A 24,279-nucleotide genomic window follows, 5' to 3' on the forward strand; every position below is an offset into this window, starting at 1 on the left:
CTGAAATACTAAACAACCTGCTTCCATGGCCGAGATACAGGGCGCCCATATTATAAGGTAAGGTTATAAAACCACCATTTAAGATCATTTTAGTGAAAGTTTCATGTTCCTATCTCATAGAATTTAAGAACAATGATGAATAAATAATTTTCGAGCAAAATTTAAATGGCCGGCTGAATATATTACCGCAGGAGCCGCGGCCGCGGAATTTAAATGACCACGTCAAAGGGTTAACAGTAAGATTTTTTTGATGTGGCAAAGTTTATTACTCAAACATCATTATCATTGCTAATTTCATGCAAACTCTCATTCCCAACCGTTGGTTTGAAAATGTCTTCCCTCTCTACTTTGGCACTGAAATCTCCTAGCAAAAGTTTCATAGGGTACTTCGGGAATTTATCAAATACATGTTCTCGTTCTTCATAGAACCTGTCCTTTATGTCATCAATTTTATCTTCAGTTGGGGTGTGAACATTTGTAACAATATGACACCAGCGACCTTACAGTATTATATATGATAACCTATCACTAACGAACTCCACCCTCTTAACTGCTGATACAATTCTCTTACGTACGAAAAAACCCGTACCTAATTCATGATTTTCATTCCCCTTTCCATTGAAAAATGAACGTTTGGCTGCTGGTGCGATGCCACATCCGTCCCATCTGACCTCCTGTACCCCCGCTAAATCAATCTTATATTTTAAGATTTCTTCCGCCACTGCCCTCAGCGAACCTGCCCTATATACACACTTTGAACATTCCATGTACCAAATCTCATATCCACTTTCTTTAGTTTATGTCGTTTATCCAAGGAATCAGTCCAGGTCCGAGGCTTCTTGAGAATTTTCATAACAAGTATAGTTTTTATAAGGTGAGGAGATGTTAGCCCCACGCCCAACCCCCAACCTGGAGAACCACCCTTTGTCCGCTGTCTCCTAAACAGATTTGTTAAAAATTAGCTTCCTATTAAGATAAACTCAATAATCAGTTATCTGAGAGTATACACACATATGTATACTACCACAGTCAATAAGTTTGTGGAATGGCCGCGCAGCATCGTTGCAGTGCACTACAGCGGATAGGTTGAGGCACAATATGATGCCCTGTTGGTTCAGCTCTCATCACAGCAAGAGGCAGTTGTGTGCAAACAGTGTAAGTAGAACTACGACCTCTATTGTGAACTGAAGTTAAATGCAAGTGGTGTAAAACGAAAATGTGGCAGTTTGAACTGGCAAACATCAAGTTCTGCCAAAAACTAGGCAAATCCCCTAGTGAAACATTTGGCGTGGGAAGAATTGGCTGCTGCTACACGACAACGCCCTTGCACAGCGTTCTGTTCTTGTCCAAGAGGAGCTGGCAAAACAACAGGTCACCGTTTTGCCACACCCTCCGTACTCACCTGATCTCGCACCATGCGATTTCTTTCTCTTTCACCGCTTGAAAGCAAAGCTACATGGTCATAGATTTCAGCCATCTGAGGAGGTGGTCATTGCCACAAGAGACACCGTATGGGAATTTCCTACCAATATGTTTCCAGCAGTTATATCAACATTGGCAGACTTGCATAGCAGCCAACGGCAACTATTTTGAGGGTCGATGTGGTTCTGTGTAAGTGTATGTGAATACCTTGTAATATGATGTGATAAAACCACATTCCATGAACTTAATGACTCTACCACGCATAACAGTGATAGTAATATATAGTACACATAAGGTATGTATCTGATATAATGAACTGTCATTAATTTAAAATGTTCATTACTAATTAACAGAAAACTTGAGTATAAACAATCAAAGCAGCGGAACTAATATCATTGCAGAATGACTCGCAATATACAGAAAAAAAGGTTGGAAAGATGGAAGGCAGAGACAGTGTGCTTTCATTCTCCACTATATTCAATGCATATACCAAAAGAGAGATATTAATTGAGTGTGTTAATGTCAATACTTGTTAACTGAAAATACATAATGTAAAAAAAAAAGTGTACTCTGTAACTGGAATAATTTAGAATCATTCAGTTTTAAGTTGTTAACTGAAAATCCATAATGTAAAAAAACAGTGTACTCTGTCTGGAATAATTCAGAATCACTGTTTTAATTCTCTGTTTGTCACCTATCAAGAATATATGATCCAACTTTCCAAGTATTTCAAAACATATAATAGTTTTAAATATGATCAAGGATTTACATTAATAGAAGGGCCTAAATAAAAAAGTTGTAAAAATATATGAACACAAAGCACTATACACACAAATAAATTTGTAAATACAGAGTGGCTTATCTTACCAAAATCATGATTTCCAAAAACAGCACAATGAGTACCACATTCATTTAGTACTGGAACCATATGTTCCCCTTTTGTAAAGGAGCTCACTGCAAAGAAACGTTATTTGGAAGTAAAGCAAATCTGTAACATATGGAAACAATGCATGACAAGAATGGTGAATTCACCTTTTTGTTGTAACATGTATCATACTGACTTAACCAGCACTGCCCACTGACAAGATGGAATGATCCCAAACAATGTTACTTACTAATGTCATTAAAACCCCTTCAGGACCAACTGTGAGTGCATTTGCATCTACCACATCATTGGGCCAATACTGCATATACTCATTTCCAGTGTGCTCCACCTTTTTCACAATAAGCAGAATATATGGAGTACCCAAAAGAAACTGAACTAATTCTTTTGTGGGCAGAGCTTTTGTAGTACCGCGTTTTGCCACTATGAGCGCATAGAGCTAACATTACTGAGTCGATAAGCCGACTACCGTTGCTTCAGAAGGTAAGGACTAGTTTCGGCAGAGTTTATAGTCACAACTGCCTTGTGTGATCATCATTTTTGCAATGGCTGATTTTCGTGAACAGCGTGCGGCAGTGAAATTCTTCTGCCTTTTGCTCGGGAAAAGTGGAACAGAAACTCTTGAAATATTAAAAACGGCGTACAAGGACGATGCTATGGGGAAAACTCAAGTGTTTGAGTGGTTTTCCCGTTTCAAAAATGGTGAAATGTCAATTGATGACAAACCTCGTTCTGGTTGTCCTTCCACGGACCGAACACATGAAAACGTTGAAAAAATTCGTGAAATCATCAAGGAAGATCGACGACGGACCATTGAAGAAATTGTGGAGCTGTTGGGAGTGACTTGGAGCTCAGTTCAACGAATTTTGACAGAAGATTTGGGAATGAAAAGGGTGGCTGCGAAATTCTTGAACAAAAATGGTATGACCCCTGTTCCTCACCCTCCATACTCACCCGACCTTTCCCCATGTGACTGTTTTTGTTTCCTCGAATGAAAAGAGACATGAAAGGAAAGCGTTTTGATGTTGTTGCTGAGGTGAAGGAAAAAACGACGGAGGCGCTGTCAAGCATCTCAAAAGATGAATTTAGACAATGTTTTGAAAAATGGAATAAAGGACTAGACAAGTGTATTAGTGTTAAGTGGAGAGTACTTTGAATGGGATTGAAGGTTTGTGCTTACAATTTGAATAAATAAGTTAAAAAAAAATAAGTTTGGTTTCTTTTGGGTACCCCCTCGTACTAGTGTTAGTTACCCTGAACATGTGAAATTTTGTCTGTCTTCAAAGAAAAGTTATTAAACCCATTTTACATACAAAATGTATAAAACAAGAACAATGAAACAAACAAAATAATCTGATCTGGAAGAGAATTTAAAGATAAAATCCACTGTGGAATTATGTGGAATTAGTAAACTTTCAATAATATGTGGGCTATTCAGAAAGTGAAATCTGACGAGTTAACAAAAAAAATGAAAAAAATTATTATACATGAAAAATACATACATACTCAAGCCACTTCTCAAAGTAGTCACTGTTGGAGTTAATGCACTTGTCATATCAGAAAATAAGTTTTTGTATGCATATGTCAAAGAGTGTGCCACCTGTGAGCACAGCCACGTTTTGACACCTTCCATCAATTCCTCATTACTGCTGAAGCACTGTGACCACAAACAGTTTTTCAGGTAGATAAACAGGTGACAGTCACTCTGGAGTGTGGTCTGAAAACTCCCAGCTTAAATGCTCCAGCAGTGCTAGGATGCAAGCAGCTGTATGCTGATGTGCATTGCCATGGAGGAGCACTATGAGTACAATGACATTGTTCTGAATGGCCTTATGCGGTTTTCTTCAGTGTTCTGTGATATACTTCTGACATTATTATGGTCCTTTCATGCATGAATTCTACCATCAGCACTCCTTTCCTGTCCAATAGAACAGCTGCCACTAGCTTTCTGGCAAACAATGTTTCTTTAAACTTTCTTGGCCTGTTTGTTGAATGTTTGTGCACCCAATGCTTTGACTGCTCTTTGGTTTCAATGCTCACAAATGAAACCTAGGTGTCACAACCTGATCTCATATTATGGGATCGAGGAATTCATCATCATCTTTGTGGTATCACTAAGTCTAAGTCAAAGCCAAAGCCATCCTCTGCATTTTGTGCACACCCAGGAGCACTTTTGGAACCCATCTTGCACACATTTCTTAGCCTAGTCTAACTGTGATAATCTATTAGAAGAGAGTGCATGAAATTTCTGGAGATTCACACAAAAGTTTTGAAAGTGTGAAGCACCATCTTTCATAAATTTTTTGGTCAACACTCTGCAGATCATTATCACTCACTACAGATATCCAGCCAATCATTTTGCCCTTCGTCAACATCTGCTTGTCCATCTTTTATTCATAATGTTCTACACCACTGTCTTACGGTTCCTTCACAATAAAGCTCCACAGCACTAATATTTTTTTGCATAAAGAAAATATACAACAGAGCAAATTTCGCAGCTGGAGAGATTATTAATCACAAGGCACATAATAACTCACTATGCAGAGACAAGAACAAACACTATGTGACCAGTTATGTGACAGTTTACAAAGAAATGAGTTATGTGATGCTACCTCACATGGATGAGATCTCTCCTGCTCCTACATCAGTTGTCTAAAATAAACAAAGCTTACTTTCCGAATAGTTAATTTTAAGGATTCCATCCTGTTGCATATATACAGGGGATGGACAAAAATATGGAAACACCCAACAAAAAACACATTACCATGACGAATATGGAGTAGGACAACCTCTGGCTTGCAGAACTGCTTCCAGTCTCCTTGAAATGGATAAATAGAGGTCCTGTATGATTTGCAAGGGAGTCTTGTATCATTCCTCTTGCAAAACATTGGCAAGTTCTGTTAACGATGATGGTGGTGGATAGTGTGCATGCAGATTGCTCTCCAAAACAGACCAAAAAGGCTCAATAATATTGATATCTGGCGATTGTGGGGGCCATGGCAATGTGACACTTCATCTTATTGCTCGGAAAACAATCCTGGATTATGTGAGCTGTGTGAACTCGGGCACTGTGGTCTTGGTAAACGGCATCACTATTGGGGAATAAAGTTTGCACCATGGGATGGACCTGGTCACCCAAAATGGCCACAGAGTCGTTGGTAGTGACGTGACCTTGCAGGTTAATGATGGGTCCCACACAGAATACCACGATATGGCTGCCCATACCATGATCGAACCCCTGCCATGTTTCACTCTTGGCAGCAAACAATCTGGATCGTAAGCTCGGGATGGCATTCTCCAGACGTAAACTCGGCCAGAAGTCAGAAACATTGTGAAGGTGGACTCATCCGATCAAATGACCATCTTCCATGGCTCCACAGTCAAGGTTTTATGACTTCGGCACCACACTCTCCTCTTAGTGGCATTTTGATCACTGATGAGTGGCTTTGGAATTGGAGCTCATCCAGAAATACCATGCTCGTGGAGTTCCCTTCATACTGTTTTGGTGCTGGCGGGGTTTGTGAACATGACATTCTGTTCAGCAGTCACTTTTGCAGATGTAGTCTTCTTATTTTTCGTCACAATCCTACGCAATGTTCGTCTGTCTCGATCACACCACACACATTTCCGTCCACGCTGGTATTTATCGGATGCGGTTTTTCCAGCCCTCCTGTGTGCGGTCATAATCTTGGATACTGTACCTTGTGAAACACCAAAAACTTTGGTTACCTTGGTTATGGAAGCACCCACCATACAGGCCCCAACAATTTGCCTGCGTTCGTACTCTGTTACCTCTGACATGATGCACTAAAAACTGCACAGGACACTGTCTTGACAACAAATGAAGCTTGCAACATATTGCCGAAGTTGTACAGGTAGTGCTACTGGGCAGATACGGCATCGTCATCTACAAACATTGCTAAAGTAAACACTTCAATTCAGGCAAACATTTCACAAGGTGTTTCCATATTTTGTCCATCCCCTGTACAATGAACATATGTATAATTTTTACCATCAATGCAACAATACTTTAATATTTATTTATATAGCACCCACTATGTATTTCGACCTCAATGAGTCATCTTCAGGTGCTGCAAGTTCTCACATACTATTACTAAACTGAAATGCCAACATTCCCATTTTCCTAAATGGTTCACACAAATTAGTTTCTATTCAATTCACAATTTAGACAAAACTAGACTAGACTTAGGTTAAAACTGACAATAAAACACAATAAAACAAGAATAATCTCAACCTAAAAATCGTACATGATATGGTCATATGCATAGCAATAGGTTAAACTAATTTGAAGCCACAATTTGATATTTAAAATGATTTACTGCAAGGCTTGTGTTTGTTATTGCAGTAGACCATACATAGGCTTCATCAAATTTCTTCTGTCAGCTGTATTGGCTATCACTGTTGGTATTGTAATGTTACCATTCTTCTAGAGAATAGATCACTCTTCTTGCATGTTGTCGGCAGCCAATCAACATCGGTTTGTTTCGTGTATTAATACTGATACGTTATGCTGCAATTTACATTTATAATAGGTTTTTGAATATCAATTCCTTTATAATGTTTTCTTACTACTTATGGTTAATGTGTGTTGTTTACATTATGTGGTTCCTTGTGCTGCGTGGTTCATACAACAGTAACTATTTTGTTTAAGGGTGTTAGCTTACTGTCCCAAGATGAGGGTAGCAGTAGTGGAGGGATGGGGTGTTCTGGGTAGGGGAAAGAATAATAGGGGGGGTAGTGTGTGGAAAAGGGTGGGGAGGTATGTTGGCAGGTAGAGATTTCCTGAAAGGGTTAGATTTTCAATATTTGAATTCGTTTTTGTTAAAAATTCATATATGGGATTATATATGTTGGGTGATGTTTCATTCCTGTGTAATCCTTCCTTAGTTATAGTAATATATATATATATATAGCAATTCTCCAATATATCTAGCTTTTGGTCCTTTTTTTCCACATACAATATTTTCATTGTCTTTTCCATAGTATCACAGTCATGTGTCGTATCGAATATGTGATAGGCGAAATTTGAACTTTTGCCATTTCTTTGTATGTCTCTAAAGTGCACATTATACCTGCTTCTAAACATGCGGCCCATCTGCCCTACATATTTAAGGTGGCACTCTTTGCATAGCATTTGATATACTCCACTCAGATTATAAACATCAGACGTTCTTTCTTTCATTCTTATGCAGTGTTTTATCACATTATTAGTTTCAAATGCCACTTTCAAGTTAGTATTTCAGAATACCTTGGTGACTGTTCTAACCCATGGGCAGAAGTATGTAAAGGTGACCAATTTGTGATTTTGTGGCCCAATAGTAGACAATCTTGTTTTCCTTTTTTCACAATTTGCGGGGAAGGGGGTTCTGTTATTCACCAATATTAGACTTATGAAAAATTGTAATCCGCTCGGTTCTCCCAGTACAGCTGTTTTTATAATGCAAAAAAAACGCGTTTTCAGCTCAAATGGATGTTTGCGTTATCTTCTATATCTCGATAACTGTGTTGTATTTTAGCGTCCTGGTACACTGATTCGTATCCATAATGTGTATACGAAGGGGGACCCAAAAATAACCGGAAACAACCTGTTGCGCGCGCATGCTTTGTAGTTACGAGTTGTGCTGCTAGATGGTGTTAGCTGGGGGTCTCCCGCGACTGTTACTGAGCTGGCGTCAGTCTGAGTTAAGTGGTTTGTCTGTGGTGCTCTGTTATATGTGTTCCTGTTTCAACCCTTTGGCGATTAGTGAGATGGCCGACCAGAAGGAACAAAGAGTGCGTGAAATTTTGTTTTCTGTTAGGGAAAACTGCAGCCGAGACTGTTGGGATGCTTCGGCAAGCCATTAATGATGATGCTTTGGGGAAATCACAGGTCTACAAGTGGTTTTCCCGTTTCAAATCTGGCAACATGTCAACAGAAAACATGCCATGCCCCGGGCGTCCTTCGACAGGAAGAAATGACGAAAACATTGTCAAAATCAAACGTGCAATTGATGGAGATCGTCGAAAGACCATTGACCAACTTTCTGAGGAAACGAACATCTCATGGAGCACGGTCCAGCGAATTTTAACCAAAAGTTTGCACATGAGACGGGTGTCTGCAAAATTTGTTCCTCACTTGCTCAGAGACGACCAAAGAGTAAACCGCGTGAATGTTTGTCGCGACTTGAAGAGTGAAGTGCAGAACGATCCAGAATTTCTCAAAAGAATTGTTCCTTCTGGTCAGCCATCTCACTAATCGCCAAAGGGTTGAAACAGGAACGCACACAACAGAGCACAACAGACAAACCACTTAACTCAGACTGACGCCAGCTCACTAAGTCGCGGGAGACCCCCAGCTAACACCACCTAGCAGCACAACTCGTAACTAGAAAGCATGCGCGCACAACAGGTCGTTTCCGGTTATTTTTGGGTCCCCCCTCGTATATTTACTGTCTTCTAGTGCATACAATTTCACTTGTCACTTCACACTACATGTTTCGGCATCATTCTGCCATCCTCAGGTGTATTAACCATGTTAAACCATTACACTGCCTGCCATCAAGTGTCCATTTATAAAATGATATAAAATGTGTGTTCGCCATTGTTCAATAATAAAATTTATATATTAAAACTTGTTAAGATCTACCATCTTACATGTCGTATATCAAACTTGTGTGTTACACCATTCACAAATATACACAATTAAAACATAAGAAGAACGACTCCCACAGCGGATGAATGGTGTTACACATGAGTTTGATATACGACATGTAAGATGATAGATCTTAACAAGTTTTAATATATAAATTTTATTATTGAACAATGGCGAACACACATTTTATATCATTTTATAAATGGACACTTGATGGCAGACAGTGCAATGGTTTAACGTGATTGATACACCTGAGGATGGCAGAATGAGCTGAAACATTTAGTATGAAGTGACAAGTGAAATTGTATGCACTAAAAGACGGTAAATATATATCCATTATGGATCTCAATAACTACTGAAGCTAGAGGCTCCAATAAGAAACCAATTTGTTCCTCATGATATGGACTATAAATCATGTCATTACAAGGTTTCACTCAACTCACTTCCTCTAGTTCTAATTAAGCTCGAATCTTACCTATTGATTTTGGGAAAAACGCTATTTTTCACCTTCAAAAACCAAAGGGAGGGGGAAAGTATCAGATCTGTGGTTTCTACCTTTTGTTTTCTCATACATGAAGAATATAATCATGTAGTTTTGAACACCGTACCTATTTTCCAAAATTTTCCAGGAGCTTCCAAACTTTGCTCTGGACCCAAAATCGGCCATTTTTAACATCTCATATCTCCAGTGGAGAAGCTCCTAAAATTTTGAAATTCATAGAAAGTAATTCTCTATTCTAGAATAACTTGGAATTAAAATTCCAACTTTTATATTCAACTAATAGCGAAGTTTCAATAATGCGAAAAAAAAAATGCTTTTTCCCCTGAAATGGAGGCTTGCGTTATCTTCCATATCTCAATAACTATTGAAATTAGAGACTCCTGTAAGAAACCAATTTGTTCCTCATCATATGGATTATAAATCATGTCATTCCAAGATTTCACTCAACTCACTTCCTCTAGGTCTAATTAAGCTCAAAACTTACCAATCGATTTTGGAAAAAAAAACGCTATTTTTCACCTTCAAAATCAATGGGAGGGGAAAAGTATCAGATCTGTGGTTTCTACCCTTTGTTGTTTCCCATATGGGGGATATAATAACATAGGTTGAACCCCGTACCTAGTTTCCAGAATTCTCCAGGAGTTTCCAATATTCAACTACTAGCGAAGTTGTGGGCACTTTAAATTTTACCAAAAAAAAAACAATACCTCAACAATTGGCTTACCTGAATGCAATGGTATTAGTTCTTTGTGTACCCCGATGAAAACTGTCCAGTTTGTTTGAAAGTTCAGTAAGTGTCCACTATCACAATGTCTTCAAAATCATCGGACTTGGATGTTTTATGACACCTGACCTTGTTTTCCTCCAGAGGGATGACCTGGTGTTTTTACCCAGTGGAAACTTTGAATCTCGTCTTGAATGAGAAACGAACAATTTTCTGCAAAATCTGTAAAATTCAAGGTGCGCACAGCTTCGCTATTAGTTGAATATCAAAGTTGTAATTTTAAATCCAAGTTACTCTAGAATAGAGCATTATTTGCTATGAATTTTAATTTTTTCGGAGGTTCTCCACCAGAGATATGAGATGTCAAAATGGCCGATTTGGGGCACAGAGCAAAGTTTGAAAACTCATTGGAAAATTCTGGAAAATAGGTATGAGGTTCAACCTATGTGATTATATTCCCCATGTTGGAAACAAAAAAAGGTAGAAACCACAAATCTGATACTTTCCCCTCCCATTGGTTTTTGAAGGTGAAAAACGTTTCTCCCAAAATCGATAGGTAAGTTTCGAGCTTAATTAGACCTAGGGGAAGTGAGTTGAGTGAAACCTTGTAACGACGTGACTTATAGTCCATATCATGAGGAACAAATTGGTTTCTTACTGGAGTCTCTAACTTCAATAGTTATCGAGATATGGAAGATAACGCAAGCCTCCATTTCAGGCGAAAAAGCGTTTATTTCGCATTATAGAAACTTCGCTATTATTTGAATATAAAAGTTGGAATTTTAATTCCAAGTTGTTCTAGAATAGAGAATTATTTTCTATGAATTTCACAATTTTAGGAGCTTCTCCACTGGAGATATGAGATGTTAAAAATGGCCGATTTTGGGTCCAGAGCAAAGTCTGGAACCTCCTGGAAAATTTTGGAAAATAGGTACGGTGTTCAAAACTACGTGATTATATTCTTCATGTATGAGAAAACAAAGGGTAGAGACCAGAGATCTGACACTGTCCCCCTCCCTTTGGTTTTTGAAGGTGAAAAATAGCGTTTTTCCTAAAATCGATGGGTAAGATTCGAGCTTAATTAGAACTAGAGGAAGTGAGTTGAGTGAAACCTTGTAATGAGATGATTTATAGTCCATATCATGAGGAACAAATTGGTTTCTTATTGGAGTCTCTAGCTTCAATAGTTATCGAGATATAGAGGATAACGCAAACCTCCATTTCAGCCGAAAACACGTTTTCTTGCATTATAAAAACGGCTGTACCGGGACAACCGAGCGGATTGCAATTTTTTTTAAGTATTTTTGAAGTGTGAAAATATGTAGAAATAAATGTACAAAATATGAATTTTTTTAAAAAATGGTGAGCGACCTCTCTGGATGATTTCACTTGGAATGACCTGTATGTAATTCTGCTCTAATACGACATTCAAGAGGTTTACTATTTCTTCCTTCACTATTTCTTGACATCATTCCTTTTCAGTACTTTCTTTATTGTATTATTAATATTTGTTAAAGAGATATTCATATACACATTTTCAATGTTGAATGAGCACAATCATGTGTTCTTGTCTTCTTTAATCCATGTGTATGGATTAATGTAGTTGAGTTTTCCATGTATTCACGTGTATGGCAACTGCAGGGTATCCTGTAATATTTTATTTAAATGCTTATAATGCTTAAATGCACTTTATAACCTGGGCAGTTCTTCCAGTTAACTATCGGTCGTAGTGTGGCTTTAAATTGGGTTTAACCTATTGTTATGTATATGGTTATATCACATGTATGACTTTTAGGTTGAGTTTATTATGGTTTTATTTTATTTTAATGTTAATTTTAACCTAAGACAAGTCTAAGTTTTGTCCAGACTGTGAATCGAATAGAAACTAATTTGTATGAGCTATTTAGAAAAATGGGAACATCAGCATTTCAGTTCGGTAATAGTATGTGAGAACTTGCAGCACCTGAAGATAACCCATTCAGGTCAAAACATGTACTGCACGCTATGCAAATAAATTAATGATTATCATTGTTGCATTGATGGTAAAAATTATATATATGTTCATTCTGAATAGTTCATCATAGTATGCATCCTGTTGTGTGTCATATATAGCATATTTGATATATATACAGGATGTTTCAAAACAAGCTTTACAACTTTGAAAGCTTATATAAATTTATACAGAGGACATACACAACGTTTTGAACTGTCATAATGTAGCAAAACACACCAAGTTTTACCTTAGATAGTTATGGTTCAATGTGACTTCCATTGATAATGCAGTAGACGTCCCATCTGTAGTCAGTCTCTTGCCACACACTACGTAGCATCTCTGGCGTCACTTCTGCAACTGAGGCAGTAATTCGAGTTCGGAGCTCGACATTTGCAGGCAAAGGTGGTACGAACACTCGATCTTTAACAAACCCCCATAAGAAAAAATCCAAGGGAGTAACATACGGGGAATGAGGTGGCCATGCTATCAGCACCGCTCTACCAATCCATCGACCTGGGAAATGGGTGTTGAGGTACTCGTGCACTTCTCCAAGGTAATGAGGGGGCGCGTAATCTTGCTGGAAATGAATGCGTCCTTCTTGGTCATCTTCATCTAACTGTGGAATGAGGAACTCTTTGAGCATGTCCAGAGATACGATACCGGTAATGGTCATCTCCATGAAGAAGGGGGCCGTACACTCTTTCTTTGCTGAGGGCACAAAACACGTTCACCTTTGGGCTATCACGAACACGTTCCAGGGAGACACGTGGATTTTCGCTGCCCCAGATTCTGCAGTTGTGGGTATTGATCTTACCACTGACATGAAACATGCTCCCATCACTGAAAATTACGGAGTCCAGAAACTTCTCATTGTCTTGTATCCGATAAAACATTTGCATACAGAATTCCTTCTGAACCACCTTATCTGCATCCGTAAGGTGTTGAACAATGGATAGTTTGTACGCTTTTAAGTGTAAACGTTTTCATAACACTCGCCACACAGTAACATTTGGAATACCAGTTTCCCGAGACGCACATCACGTTGAGTTTCGTGGACTTTGAACGAAGCTTTCCCCCAATCTGTTCCATTGTAGCGTCAGAAACACGTGGCCGACCGGGTTGCTTGGCATGGCACACAGAACATCCAGTCTGAACAAAATTCTTGTGCCAGGAGTAAATTGTAGGTCTACTGGGAGTTTCCTTGCGATACTGAGTGCGAAATTTCCTTTGAACTTGTGTAGCAGACTTCGTTTCTTCGAACCAAAACACACAAGTATGCTCAACACCTGTGAAAGTAGTCATCTTGATTTCAACTGCAGGAGCGCTCGCGGTGGCGGTATTGGGTACTACAGTACCATGTGCATGAAACTCGGTGTGTTTTGCTACATTATGACAGTTCAAAACGTCGAGTATGTCCTCTGTATAAATTTATACAAGCTTTCAAAGTTGTAAAGCTCTTTTTAAACACCCTGTATAATGGGGCAGTCTACATAATATTTCCAAAAAACAGAAAACAAATTAGAAAGTACTGTATCAACATTTGTTTATTGGCTGTTGATGCTACATGTTTTGACCCTTATTTCGCATCATAAACAGGCGTATAATAATACCAGTATTATTTCTTGAATTGCATCTTAATTCACTATGGATCCATATTGTATTCTTATAAGTTTTATATATATAATTTGAATTTAAAGTTAACGGTAGAAGTTAAAGTTAAAATTAAAATTGTACAGAAATATTTGCAACATATATTGTAAACCTCTTCAAAACTCTGTGACCGCTACATATTGACATATTGTTCCTGATAGTAGGAATAATTATGTTGTAGGATGCCTGCATTCTGAGATCTTCTTTCATAAACTAGGTCGTGTCAGTTTTACCTTCCTATTGTCATGTGAAGCTTATGCTGATTATATTGTGTATCACTGAACAGGCTGTTTATACTTGGAGAGTTATGTTCTAGGATTTTTGACATTGTGTAAAGGTAGTTCCAAGTGACGATAATATGTTATGTTACAGCAGTTCAGTATATAAAATTTATAAAGACACAATATGGATACATATTGAATTAAGATGCAATTCAAGAACAAATACTAGTATTATTATACACCTGATGATGACCCAACATAAGAGTCGAAATATGTAGTGTCAAAAGTCAATAAACAAATGTTGTTACAGAAGTATCTGTTTTGATTTTTTTTAGAAATACTGTTGTGTAGACTGTGCCATTGTGTGTGTGTGTGTATATATACAGGGTGTCCCAGGAGGAATGGACCAAACTTCGGGAAGGTGTTCCTTATGTTAAAGTATGCCGATATAACCCAAAACACCTATGTCCAAAGTTGAACAGTTACGGAGATAATGGCCCGAGAAAAGTGTGGTCTTCTAGCGGGTCCACGCACTATACCTGTCAGCTGTGACTGTTATCTGTTTGTCCTTGAGTGCTGTGAGTCACACTAGTCGTAATCTCATGCACTACTTACAGAGGCTACAATGTATGTTGTGTCAGCGTTGTGAATGGTTAGTAAATTACGTGTAGTTGTGCGGTGTTGCTGAAATGCCTTTTGTGTTTTCACACGTTGAATATTGTGATATGCATTTTGTGTATGGATTTTGCGGTGGCAATGCACGTGCTGATGCTGAAGAGTACCAAAGGCGTTTTCCCGATCGAAGGATTCCATCTCGACGTGTATTTACATGAATTCACCAGGCATTGCGTGATACTGGTTCTCTTCCGAGTGTTTCTGTGCAGTCAGAAAGGGAGGATGTACAAATGAGAAACACACGAGAGAACGTTCTTGAGATGGTTGAGAGAAGTCCGTGTCTGTCCACTCCTAGAATGGCCTCTCGTATCATGTATGCAGGTGTGGCAAACTTTACATGATGAAGAGCTGTATCCTTACCATGATCAAAGGGTACAACATCTGGAACCAGGCGACCATGCTCAGCGTATGGATTTCTGCCACTGGATAAAAGCTCATCCCGAACTGTTAAGCATCATTTTATTCAGTGATGAGGCGTCGTTTACCCGGGACGGTCTAAATAATTTACGAAATATTCATATGTGGTCCCATAATAATCCACATGATAATGGAAACGAAATTCCAAACGAGATTTTCTGTGAATGTACGTTTAATACAGTTATGTGGTCGGCTTATAGAGCAGCCATATTATGTCATCGCTCGCCAGTCATGTGTCATGTATAGTGCTTGGAAACCCTAAGCACAATTATGACATGGCGAGCGAGTATTTTGTACTTCAATTTTATGGCTTCACGTCACTCACAAGTTAGTTTGATGTTACGTACATTATTAACATTACAGAATCCACATATTCCTGCCGGTTGTAATATGTATTTTGTAATCAACAAGTAACACCGGTCAAAGTTTGACACTTCTCTGGCCATTATCTCCATACCTGTTCAACTTTGGACATAGGTGTTTTGGGTTATATTGGCATACTTTAACATAAGGAACACCCTCCCAAAGTTTGGTCCATTCCTCCTGGGACACCCTGTATATCATACATCCTGTTTCCAAATAGCCCTTGTATTAGTGCTAATGATGAACAAATTAGAGAACAGTAAACTTCAAATACAGACACTGGAGATTTGTAATGCTCTAGTGCAGCCATGTCAAACATGTGGCCCCCATAGCCACAAAGTGCGGCCCCTCAACTTTTAGAGCTAATTGATGTTAAAATCAATATTAAAATTTTAGTAGAAATATTTTTTGTAAAGACAATTTCCCAACAGACCAGAAGACAAGAAGTCTCACGCAGACATAAATTAGCAGGCTGCAGGAACACTGATTCTGAGAATTGCAGAAGGGTTTGTCCAACTAACAGTTTGTAAAGTTCGTGAAGGACAAACTACTGTATTTCAGAAGGTTAATGCACTAAAATCTGCACAGCCTCACCACCCCAAGTATTTCCAAGAATCCCTTTTGGAGGCATACTAAGAATGGAAAAAGGGTGGCAACTGACAGACAAGCGCAAGGGATTTCTACCTTCAAAACTAGCTTGCAAACCCCAGCCATTGTCTAATGGGCTGCTAGCAAACTTTGTCATTCAGTTCATTTTCACACAGCGACAGGTGCTGATGTTACATTGTGATGAACGTGTATAAAGGTTATAATTAAACAGCAACAATGTCGCTTTCAAAAAATTAAGTAGCAAAAAAAGAACTATTGAAAGTGAACGCCGTATTTGTCAAGAAAAATGGGAAATCGCTTATTTTTGTTGTGAAATAGAAGGTAAGATTACATGTTTGATTTGTAGGAAAAATATACGTGTTCCAAGAGTACAATGTACGACGGCATTACGAAACCCATCGTGAAAAATATGACCAGTGTAAGGAAAAGTCAAGGGAAGATAAATTAAGGGATTTTAAGGCTGCACTCATCAAGCAACAGTCTTTGTTTACGAGTGTAAGGAAAAGTCAAGGGATGATAAATTAAGGGATTTTAAGGCTGCACTCATCAAGCAACAGTCTTTGTTTACGAGTGTAAGGAAAAGTCAAGGGATGATAAATTAAGGGATTTTAAGGCTGCACTCATCAAGCAACAGTCTTTGTTTAGGAACGTGAAACGAGACAATGAAGCCGTTGTTAAAGCAAGCTATGTAACTGCAGAACTTATAGCAAAGAATTCTAAATGTTTTAGCGAAAGTGAATTTGTAAAAGAGTGTCTTGAAAAAACCATAGAAATTGTATGCCCCGATAAGGTTCAAATTTTCAAAAACATTTCCTTGTCATGAAACAATGTTGCCGAAAGAGTTGATGATATTGCAACTAATTTAAGTGAACAGTTGTTGGCAAAAGTTAAAAGTTTCACGGCATTTTCTTATTGCAGTGATGAAAGTGCAGATGTTAGTGGTGTGGCACAATTAGCTGTGTTTATCCGGGCCTGTGATACTGACTTAATTATAACTGAGGAGTTACTAGACATAATTTCTCTTAAAAACACAACAACTGGTGAGGATATCTTTAACGAAGTGTATGGGCTCTTAGAAAAGTACAATCTCACGTTATCGAAACTTGTGTGTAGCAACGGATGGGGCTCCTCCTATGAAGGGGAAAGAGAACGGATTTGTTGCTAAGTTAATGGCCAAGCAGAAAGAAGTCTGTCCTAGTTGTAAGTTTCACCATATTCACTGAATCATTCACCAAGAAGTTCTGTGCTCAAAGATCATAAAAATGAATCATGTGTTGCAATTTCTGAAGAAAGCAGTAAATTTTATTCGATCTCGGGGACTGAATCAACGTCAGTTTTCTTCTTTAATTAGTGACATTGGATGTGAATTTGAGAGTCTACCGTACTACGCAGAAGTTCACTGGCTTTCGTGTTATAGTGTTTTAAAGCACTTTTGGCTTCTTCGAGAAGAAATTAAGATTTTTTTTAAATGAAAGGTGAATCACCAACAAACTTTGTGACGATAATTGGGTTCAGGATTTGGCCTTTATGGTGGACATTACCTGGCATTTAAATGACTTAAATTTAAAGCTACAAGGGAAAAGACAGCTTGTAGTTTCATTGCATGACAGTATTAAGGTTTTTAAATTAAAGCTCAAACTTTGGGAAGGACAGATGAAGAATGGCAACTTAATTCATTTTCCTACTTGCCAGGATTTCAAAAAGTCCCACAGTAATTCTGATTTTACAAGTTATGTTTCCCAAATAAAGGACTTAATTAATGACTTTGAAAATAGGTTTAAAGATTTCAAATCCTGCGAGAATGATTTCTCTCTGTTTACTGCTCCATTCTCATTCGATGTTCAGAAGGCAGATAGTAACATTCAAATGGAACTAACTGAAATGCAGTGTGATTCAATACTGAAAGACAAATATAATGAAATTGGTATCCCTCAATTTTTTCTTATTTGCCAAGCCAGTACTCTAAAATGCGCCAGTTTGCTGCAAGAATACTGGCCATGTTTGCTTCCACCTACCTCTGTGAACAGTTACTTTCGCATGTGAAGGCAACCAAAACCACTCACAGATCAAGACTCACAGCAGAACATTTATCTTCCATCCTAAAAATAGCATCTTCACAGAGTCAAGTACCTGACATTAACTCTCTTGTATCCCGGAAAAGATGCCAGTTCTCAAGTACAATGTAAGTAGTTCAATAAATGTTCTTTTGGTTATGTAGCAATTTTTATTGTTTATGTAGTTTTTCATCAATCATCACCATTTGAATATTTCAAGAAAAACACACTGAATGACTGCATTGAATTAATAACAAACCGATTAAACATGCGACTTAATAGACAAAAAAACATTGAACTGGTAATTTAATTCATTCATGAATAATATTACTAACGATATTAAAGTGAAACAATATAGTTGTTGGTTTTTTGTCTTCCAAGTTAACAGTTTATGAAGTTCGACACATGTAATTTTGATGTTATTAATTCAATGTTTTGCTATTTCTAACATAATTTCTTGTGTAATTTCTCTTTTTATATATTGAGAAGTTGTTTGATACTTGTCAAAAATGGTATTCTCTTGCTTTTTAAAATTATAAGATATGTGACTTTAGGTAATTATATTGAAATTATTCCTAAATAATAAATAGAATTAAATTTCCTTGTATCAAAATCTAATGTATATTTCTATTTTGAAGTGCAGCCCTGGACTATTATTTATAGGACTGAGGTGGCCCTCTGTACAAGTTGAGTCTGACATGCCTGCTCTAGTGACACTATGTGAAAAGCATGAATCACCGTACTACTAGATCCACATTCAAAAAGCCAAGATCAAGCATAACCCTGCAGTTTTTATTAAAAGGAAACATTAGACTCTTACCACAGTTCAGGGCGTTCATTCTTCACTTTGTATTACTAACCTACCTACGTAGGTCATACTGAAACTCATGACCAACTTTCTTTTGCATGCAGTCAGGGAACAGCAGACGAAAGAGAGTATGGTGGTAGGTGGAACCAGCTGTTGTGTTAACCTTGAGTGTCTTGTGACATCAATAGCTTGCATCATGTGACCAGTATCACTCCTAACAAAAAGGCCGACAACCATATGTCGTTTCACCAGCATGCTGTCATCGAATTTCTTGTGAAAGAGGAAATCCCTGCTGCAGACATTCACCAGAGACTTCAGCGTGCTTATGGAAGTGTGTGCATGGGTGTGAGCAGTGTTCGAAGATGGGTGACACATTTTAAAGATGGGAACACCAGCATCGAAATTGAGCCTCAGAGTGGATGAGATCATTCAAGATGACAGGAGTGTGACTGTGGACACAATAGCCCAAAAACTTGGAATAGGGCACAGTGCAGTACAGGAGATGATTGAAAGCTTGGACTACAGAAAAGTTTGTGCTCGTTTGGTCCCGCGGTTATTGGCCAAAGACCACAAAGGTCAGTGAAAAGCCATCACCTCAGAAGTGCTGCAGAGATATCGACACGAAGGCGATGATTTTTGCTCTGTATTGTGACAAGTGACGAAAGCTGGTTTCACCATTTTGAGCCTGAAACGAAACGGCAGAGTATGGAATGGCACCATTTGCATTCTCCATCAAAAAAGAAAGCAAAGACAGTGCTATCAGCTGCGAAGGTGATGGGCACAGTCTTCTGGGATGCAGACGGATTTATTCTGGCCGAATTCGTGGAACCTGGGCAAACCATTAATGCTGCTTGTTATGTCCAGACGCTGCACAAGCTCCGTTGTGCATTGCGCGATAAACGTCTGGGACAAAACATCATCCTGCATGACAACGCTCACCCCCATGTCGCTTGCTTCACATTGGAAGCAATTGCAAAGATGGAGTGAGACGTTCTTCCACACCCCTCCTATAGCCCCGATCTGGCACCCTCCAATTACCATCTTTTCGGATTTGTGAAGGATCAGCTGCGTGGACAACATTTTGAGACAAGGGAGGCAATTCAGAAAGCAGTGTGTCAGTGTCTTCAGATGACTGGAAGGGAATTTTCAAACTCCCAGAACGCTGGGAGGAATGTGTACAAAGAAGTGGCGATTATGTGGAAAAATAAAGAAAGGTCTGTAGATTGAGGTGGTGTATTTGGTTTGTCAATAATAAAGCATCTTACTTTACAAAAAATTGTTGCTCATGACTTTCAGTAAGACCCTCATATTTTGTATTTTAATGGGGAAGAATGGTCTATGTATAAAGACAGAGAGATAAAATTTCAGTACAGGTGATAAACCATTTATTAACTTGAAACACAGTAATTTACTAGACCCTTAACAAAACAAATTTTTCTTATCTCTCGTTCTATAAAGCAGATGTCATAAGAAATTAACAGTCATGCACTTAACCACATTACACATTTATCCAATCAGGATCATTTAAGAAATATAATTTGAAGTTTAACTCTCTTCCCCATATTACAAATGACTAGCACTGTATTTCACAGATGGTAAAACATATGTACTTAATCAAACAAGGTAGGGTAACAGCTTTCCTTCTGCTTAATTAATTAACTACCATGCTATGAAGACATATGGAAGAGGGGAGTTATAGCTCCAAGCATTCTTAACTTTGACACTAGATGGAGACGAGTGGCCAACTTCACACCCTGACTGCTTAAATTCTGAGAAAGGTACCTATTTGACAGGAGGCTGAGTGGGACACTGTGGAGAAGGGAAAAAATCCTTGCCCCAACTTCGAATTTAACCCTAATTCTTTGGCCATCCAGCCTGTAGCCTGTTACTACACTGACTGAGTTATCTTGACCCTTATTCAAGGTGACCATGAGACTAATAAAATGCAAAACATACATTTCAAAGTGTATGTTTATAAAAACGGTCCTCTTCTACAAAGTTTTCCTAACATATTACTCACATATGCTTGGTGAAAAGATGTCTCCACTGAAGAGAACCAGAGGGTTAAGATGTGAGAACGATTTTATTGCTGTACAGAAACGTGCAGCCCCTCCAACTGGCTCCATAACTCTTGACTCAATATTATATACATCATTGTAGTGAAGGATAGTCAGTGAAGAGCCTCCCATCGTGCCACCAGACAGTGTGCTCAAAGTACGACGGCCTGCTTGACGAACTTCTAATGATGCCTGTATCACACATGTTCATGCATTTAAAACAATATGTGAAAACAGCAGTCACAGAAAATGTTCACACAAAATATGAAATGTCATCAGACAATTTCAGTACTAAAAGCAACAATTCTAAAGCAAAAATATGTCAAGGCTACGCTGTTCTAACCCTTTAAAGAAATGTTCAGCAACCTTTTTTGTACTAGCACTAATTCAGGATACAAACATGTTTAATGGCTGCATTTGAAATAACAGAAATACTTTCATTGCCACATTACTTTATTGGGTCCCATGGGGAAAAAAATGCATATTCTTGCAACTTAGACTACCCACTATACTGAACAGAAAAATATAAATGGCAATGCTTTTTAGCAACTTATCAGAGAAACAGGAACATGCAGGCAACTCTGTGTACCATAGTACATCTCCAATCCCAGAAGCCACATAAAAAAAATAAATTGGCAATGGTTCAGTCGTATTGATTTAATAAAGTTTTTCTTTATTGCTAGTGGGGTGGGACTAAGTCCCTTGTACTGTGGCCACTTCTGGCCTATTGTACCAGCCCCAGATGATAGGTGAGGGTGACTGTGGAGCAATTGGTGGAATGAAGATTGGCAGGGGAAACTGAAGTACTCAGAGAAAACCTGCCCCAGCGCCACTTTGTCCACAACAAATCCCACTTGACCAGACCCAGGCCGCCACAGTGGGAAGCCAGTGAAAAACCGCTTGAGGTATGGCATGGCTTTATTTAATAAAGTTAATGAGTTTTGCGAAAGTGTAACAACATTAAAACATTTTTATGGATGTCACATAGATTCTTTAGATGTATCAAGCAATGGTACATAAACAAATTGTAGCCTGCTGTATTTTTCACATTAATGGTAATATGCGAAGACAAGATACTGTTCTCTTCGGCCATAGATGATGCCCCATCCATTATAACTCCATCTAATTTCTAAAATGGAATATTCAACTTCTGCAGCATTTTCTGGATTTCACCTTGCAAATCTTCACTTTTAGTTATCCTTTTTATAGTAATTAGAAGAGCTAATTCCTCAGTCATATTTAATTCAGTCTATTCCTCAAACAAAAATAGCAAGTCGCAATGTATTACTAACATCTGTACCTTCAACCTGTACCACAGAAGGCCACTGAACATTCTATTTTAACTTTTCCTCAATGATGCTTCTCCTCTGACAATGGTGAATCATGAGAAACTAATTTTAGAAATTATATCCTTTTTATAATGAAATGTGATATTTGCAACTGCTCTCAAGCATTCTTCTACCATTTACCTGTCACTGAAGAGTTTCATTTTTTGGCTAAAATTTCATAAACTACATAATTAGCATAGACTGCAATATTTTACTGCAATGCTGCACTTTTGAAAAAATTCTGTTGTTAAACAAGACACTTTTGAAGCTTCTTTACTTTGTCTATTCTTCACTCATCTCATAAGCTGCTTAATCATAAAATGTGGCTTGTCTCATAGTACCTATTAATATTGCATTCTTCAAAATATGAGATTTTCCCTTTGCAAATGAGAAAAACAGCAATGTCCCTAACACAAACAAAGAAGTACTTATCAGTTCCCTTATTCAAAACACATGATCTTGATTGGACACTTTTTCTTCTTGGCAGCATTCATTGCAGAGGTTCAAATTTGTATTTATAAAATGTGACAGAAGAATGTTAATGCACTTAGACTGGATTACATGGCGACAGGACAACCATGATTCATGTGACTCTAATTCATGTCCAGGAGCTGACTTCACACACACCCCCTCTCTGTCAGACATAACACATGACTAAGGAATGCATAGATGCCATAGTGCAGGAGTGAGAAACACATGACTACCAACAAAACCAAATACTGCAACAGTTATTTTCATAAGAGTTACAATTTCTATTCTAACTCCATTTTTGTACTTTAAAGTATTAACTGTATTAAAAGTAATGCAATGCAAATTACTTTCATAATATTTTTATGGGATTACTTTTGTTAAGTTTAATATTTTTAGTTTCTTGTTCCTGGAATTACAAAATAAATAGTATACTGAAAATAAGTTTCAGCACATAATATCAATTGATATAAAATTTTGTCTACATAACTTCATATCAAAAGCAACACTTACCTAAATAGTGCAACGTGGATTATAAACCGAACAATCCCAGAAATTAGATGAAGCATGAATGCATTGTGTTTTGGCTGTGAGGTTTCACTAGACTAGACCATCAATGAAATTGAACACAAGAGAAAGTTACAATATACGTGAAGAGATGTAAGAATACCAGCAAAACTGGAAAGGATGGAAAGAATCTGCAGTCTACAATTACTGTCATTTGTTTGAGTGGCCACAGATGGGGTTTGGAATGGTAATCAATTAAAAACTTACAGAATGTAACTACAAATAAAGACAGTCTGAGTTACACATTCCAAAATCAATCTAATGCACATAAAGTATTCTCAGCCTTCCTCAGCTGTTGCTCAGTAGCGGCTTTGATGATGGATGTCCCCTTTACTCTGAATTCCTGGGCTGTCCCCAGCCTCAGCTACAATAATTTTGGACTGACTGACTCACTCACTCACTCTCCCATCAAATACTCTTCTCCTCACTCAACTCAACTGACTAACTGCAGCTCCCAACTTGTCCCGCTTATAATATCTTCACACAGACCACAAAGAAAACATCATTCCTCATTTTTGTAGTTCAACTGTTGCCATGGAAATATGTTTGCAACACCATTACTCAGTAACGGCTGTTGTATATAGCTTATCTAACAGTCACTGCCCAGCAATGGGTCTACGTAGTGTGTTCAAAAAGTATCGAACCTTTGGTAGCCAGAAATACATTTATTGATTTGGAGGTACAAAACCCTAATCCCCTTCAAAGTAGTCTCCTTGGTAATGCACACATTTCTCCCAGCGCTTCCGCCATTGTCGGAAACACTTCTGGAACATGTCTTTTGCAATGGTGATCAGCCGGGCTGTTGCATTCCGCATGATGTCTTCTCTTGACTCAAATTGGGTTCCTTTCAGCGGCATTTTCAGCTTAGGAAATATCCAAAAGTTAC

General features: G+C 38.2%; 1 protein-coding gene across 8 annotated transcripts in view; it reads right to left on the reverse strand.

Annotated features, from left to right (window-relative positions):
- Positions 1-24,279, reverse strand: part of LOC111866657 (mannosylglucosyl-3-phosphoglycerate phosphatase) — a 171,398-nt gene that overhangs the window by 116,321 nt on the left and 30,798 nt on the right. For 6 of the 8 annotated variants that reach the window (XM_023855827.2, XM_023855826.2, XM_023855825.2 and 3 more), the window contains 2 exons: positions 20,994-21,222; positions 2,290-2,376 (listed from right to left, as the gene is read on the reverse strand). In XM_023855827.2, the coding sequence (XP_023711595.1) occupies positions 2,290-2,376; positions 20,994-21,222 (316 nt within the window). Of the gene's footprint in view, positions 1-2,289; positions 2,411-20,993; positions 21,223-24,279 lie in introns of those variants that run through there. The other 2 variants (XM_033752362.1, XM_023855828.2) reach the window with 2 other exon arrangements.

The sequence above is a fragment of the Cryptotermes secundus genome, unplaced genomic scaffold, assembly GCF_002891405.2.
Source record: "Cryptotermes secundus unplaced genomic scaffold, Csec_1.0 scaffold2030, whole genome shotgun sequence".
Classification (NCBI taxonomy): Eukaryota; Metazoa; Arthropoda; class Insecta; order Blattodea; family Kalotermitidae; genus Cryptotermes; species Cryptotermes secundus.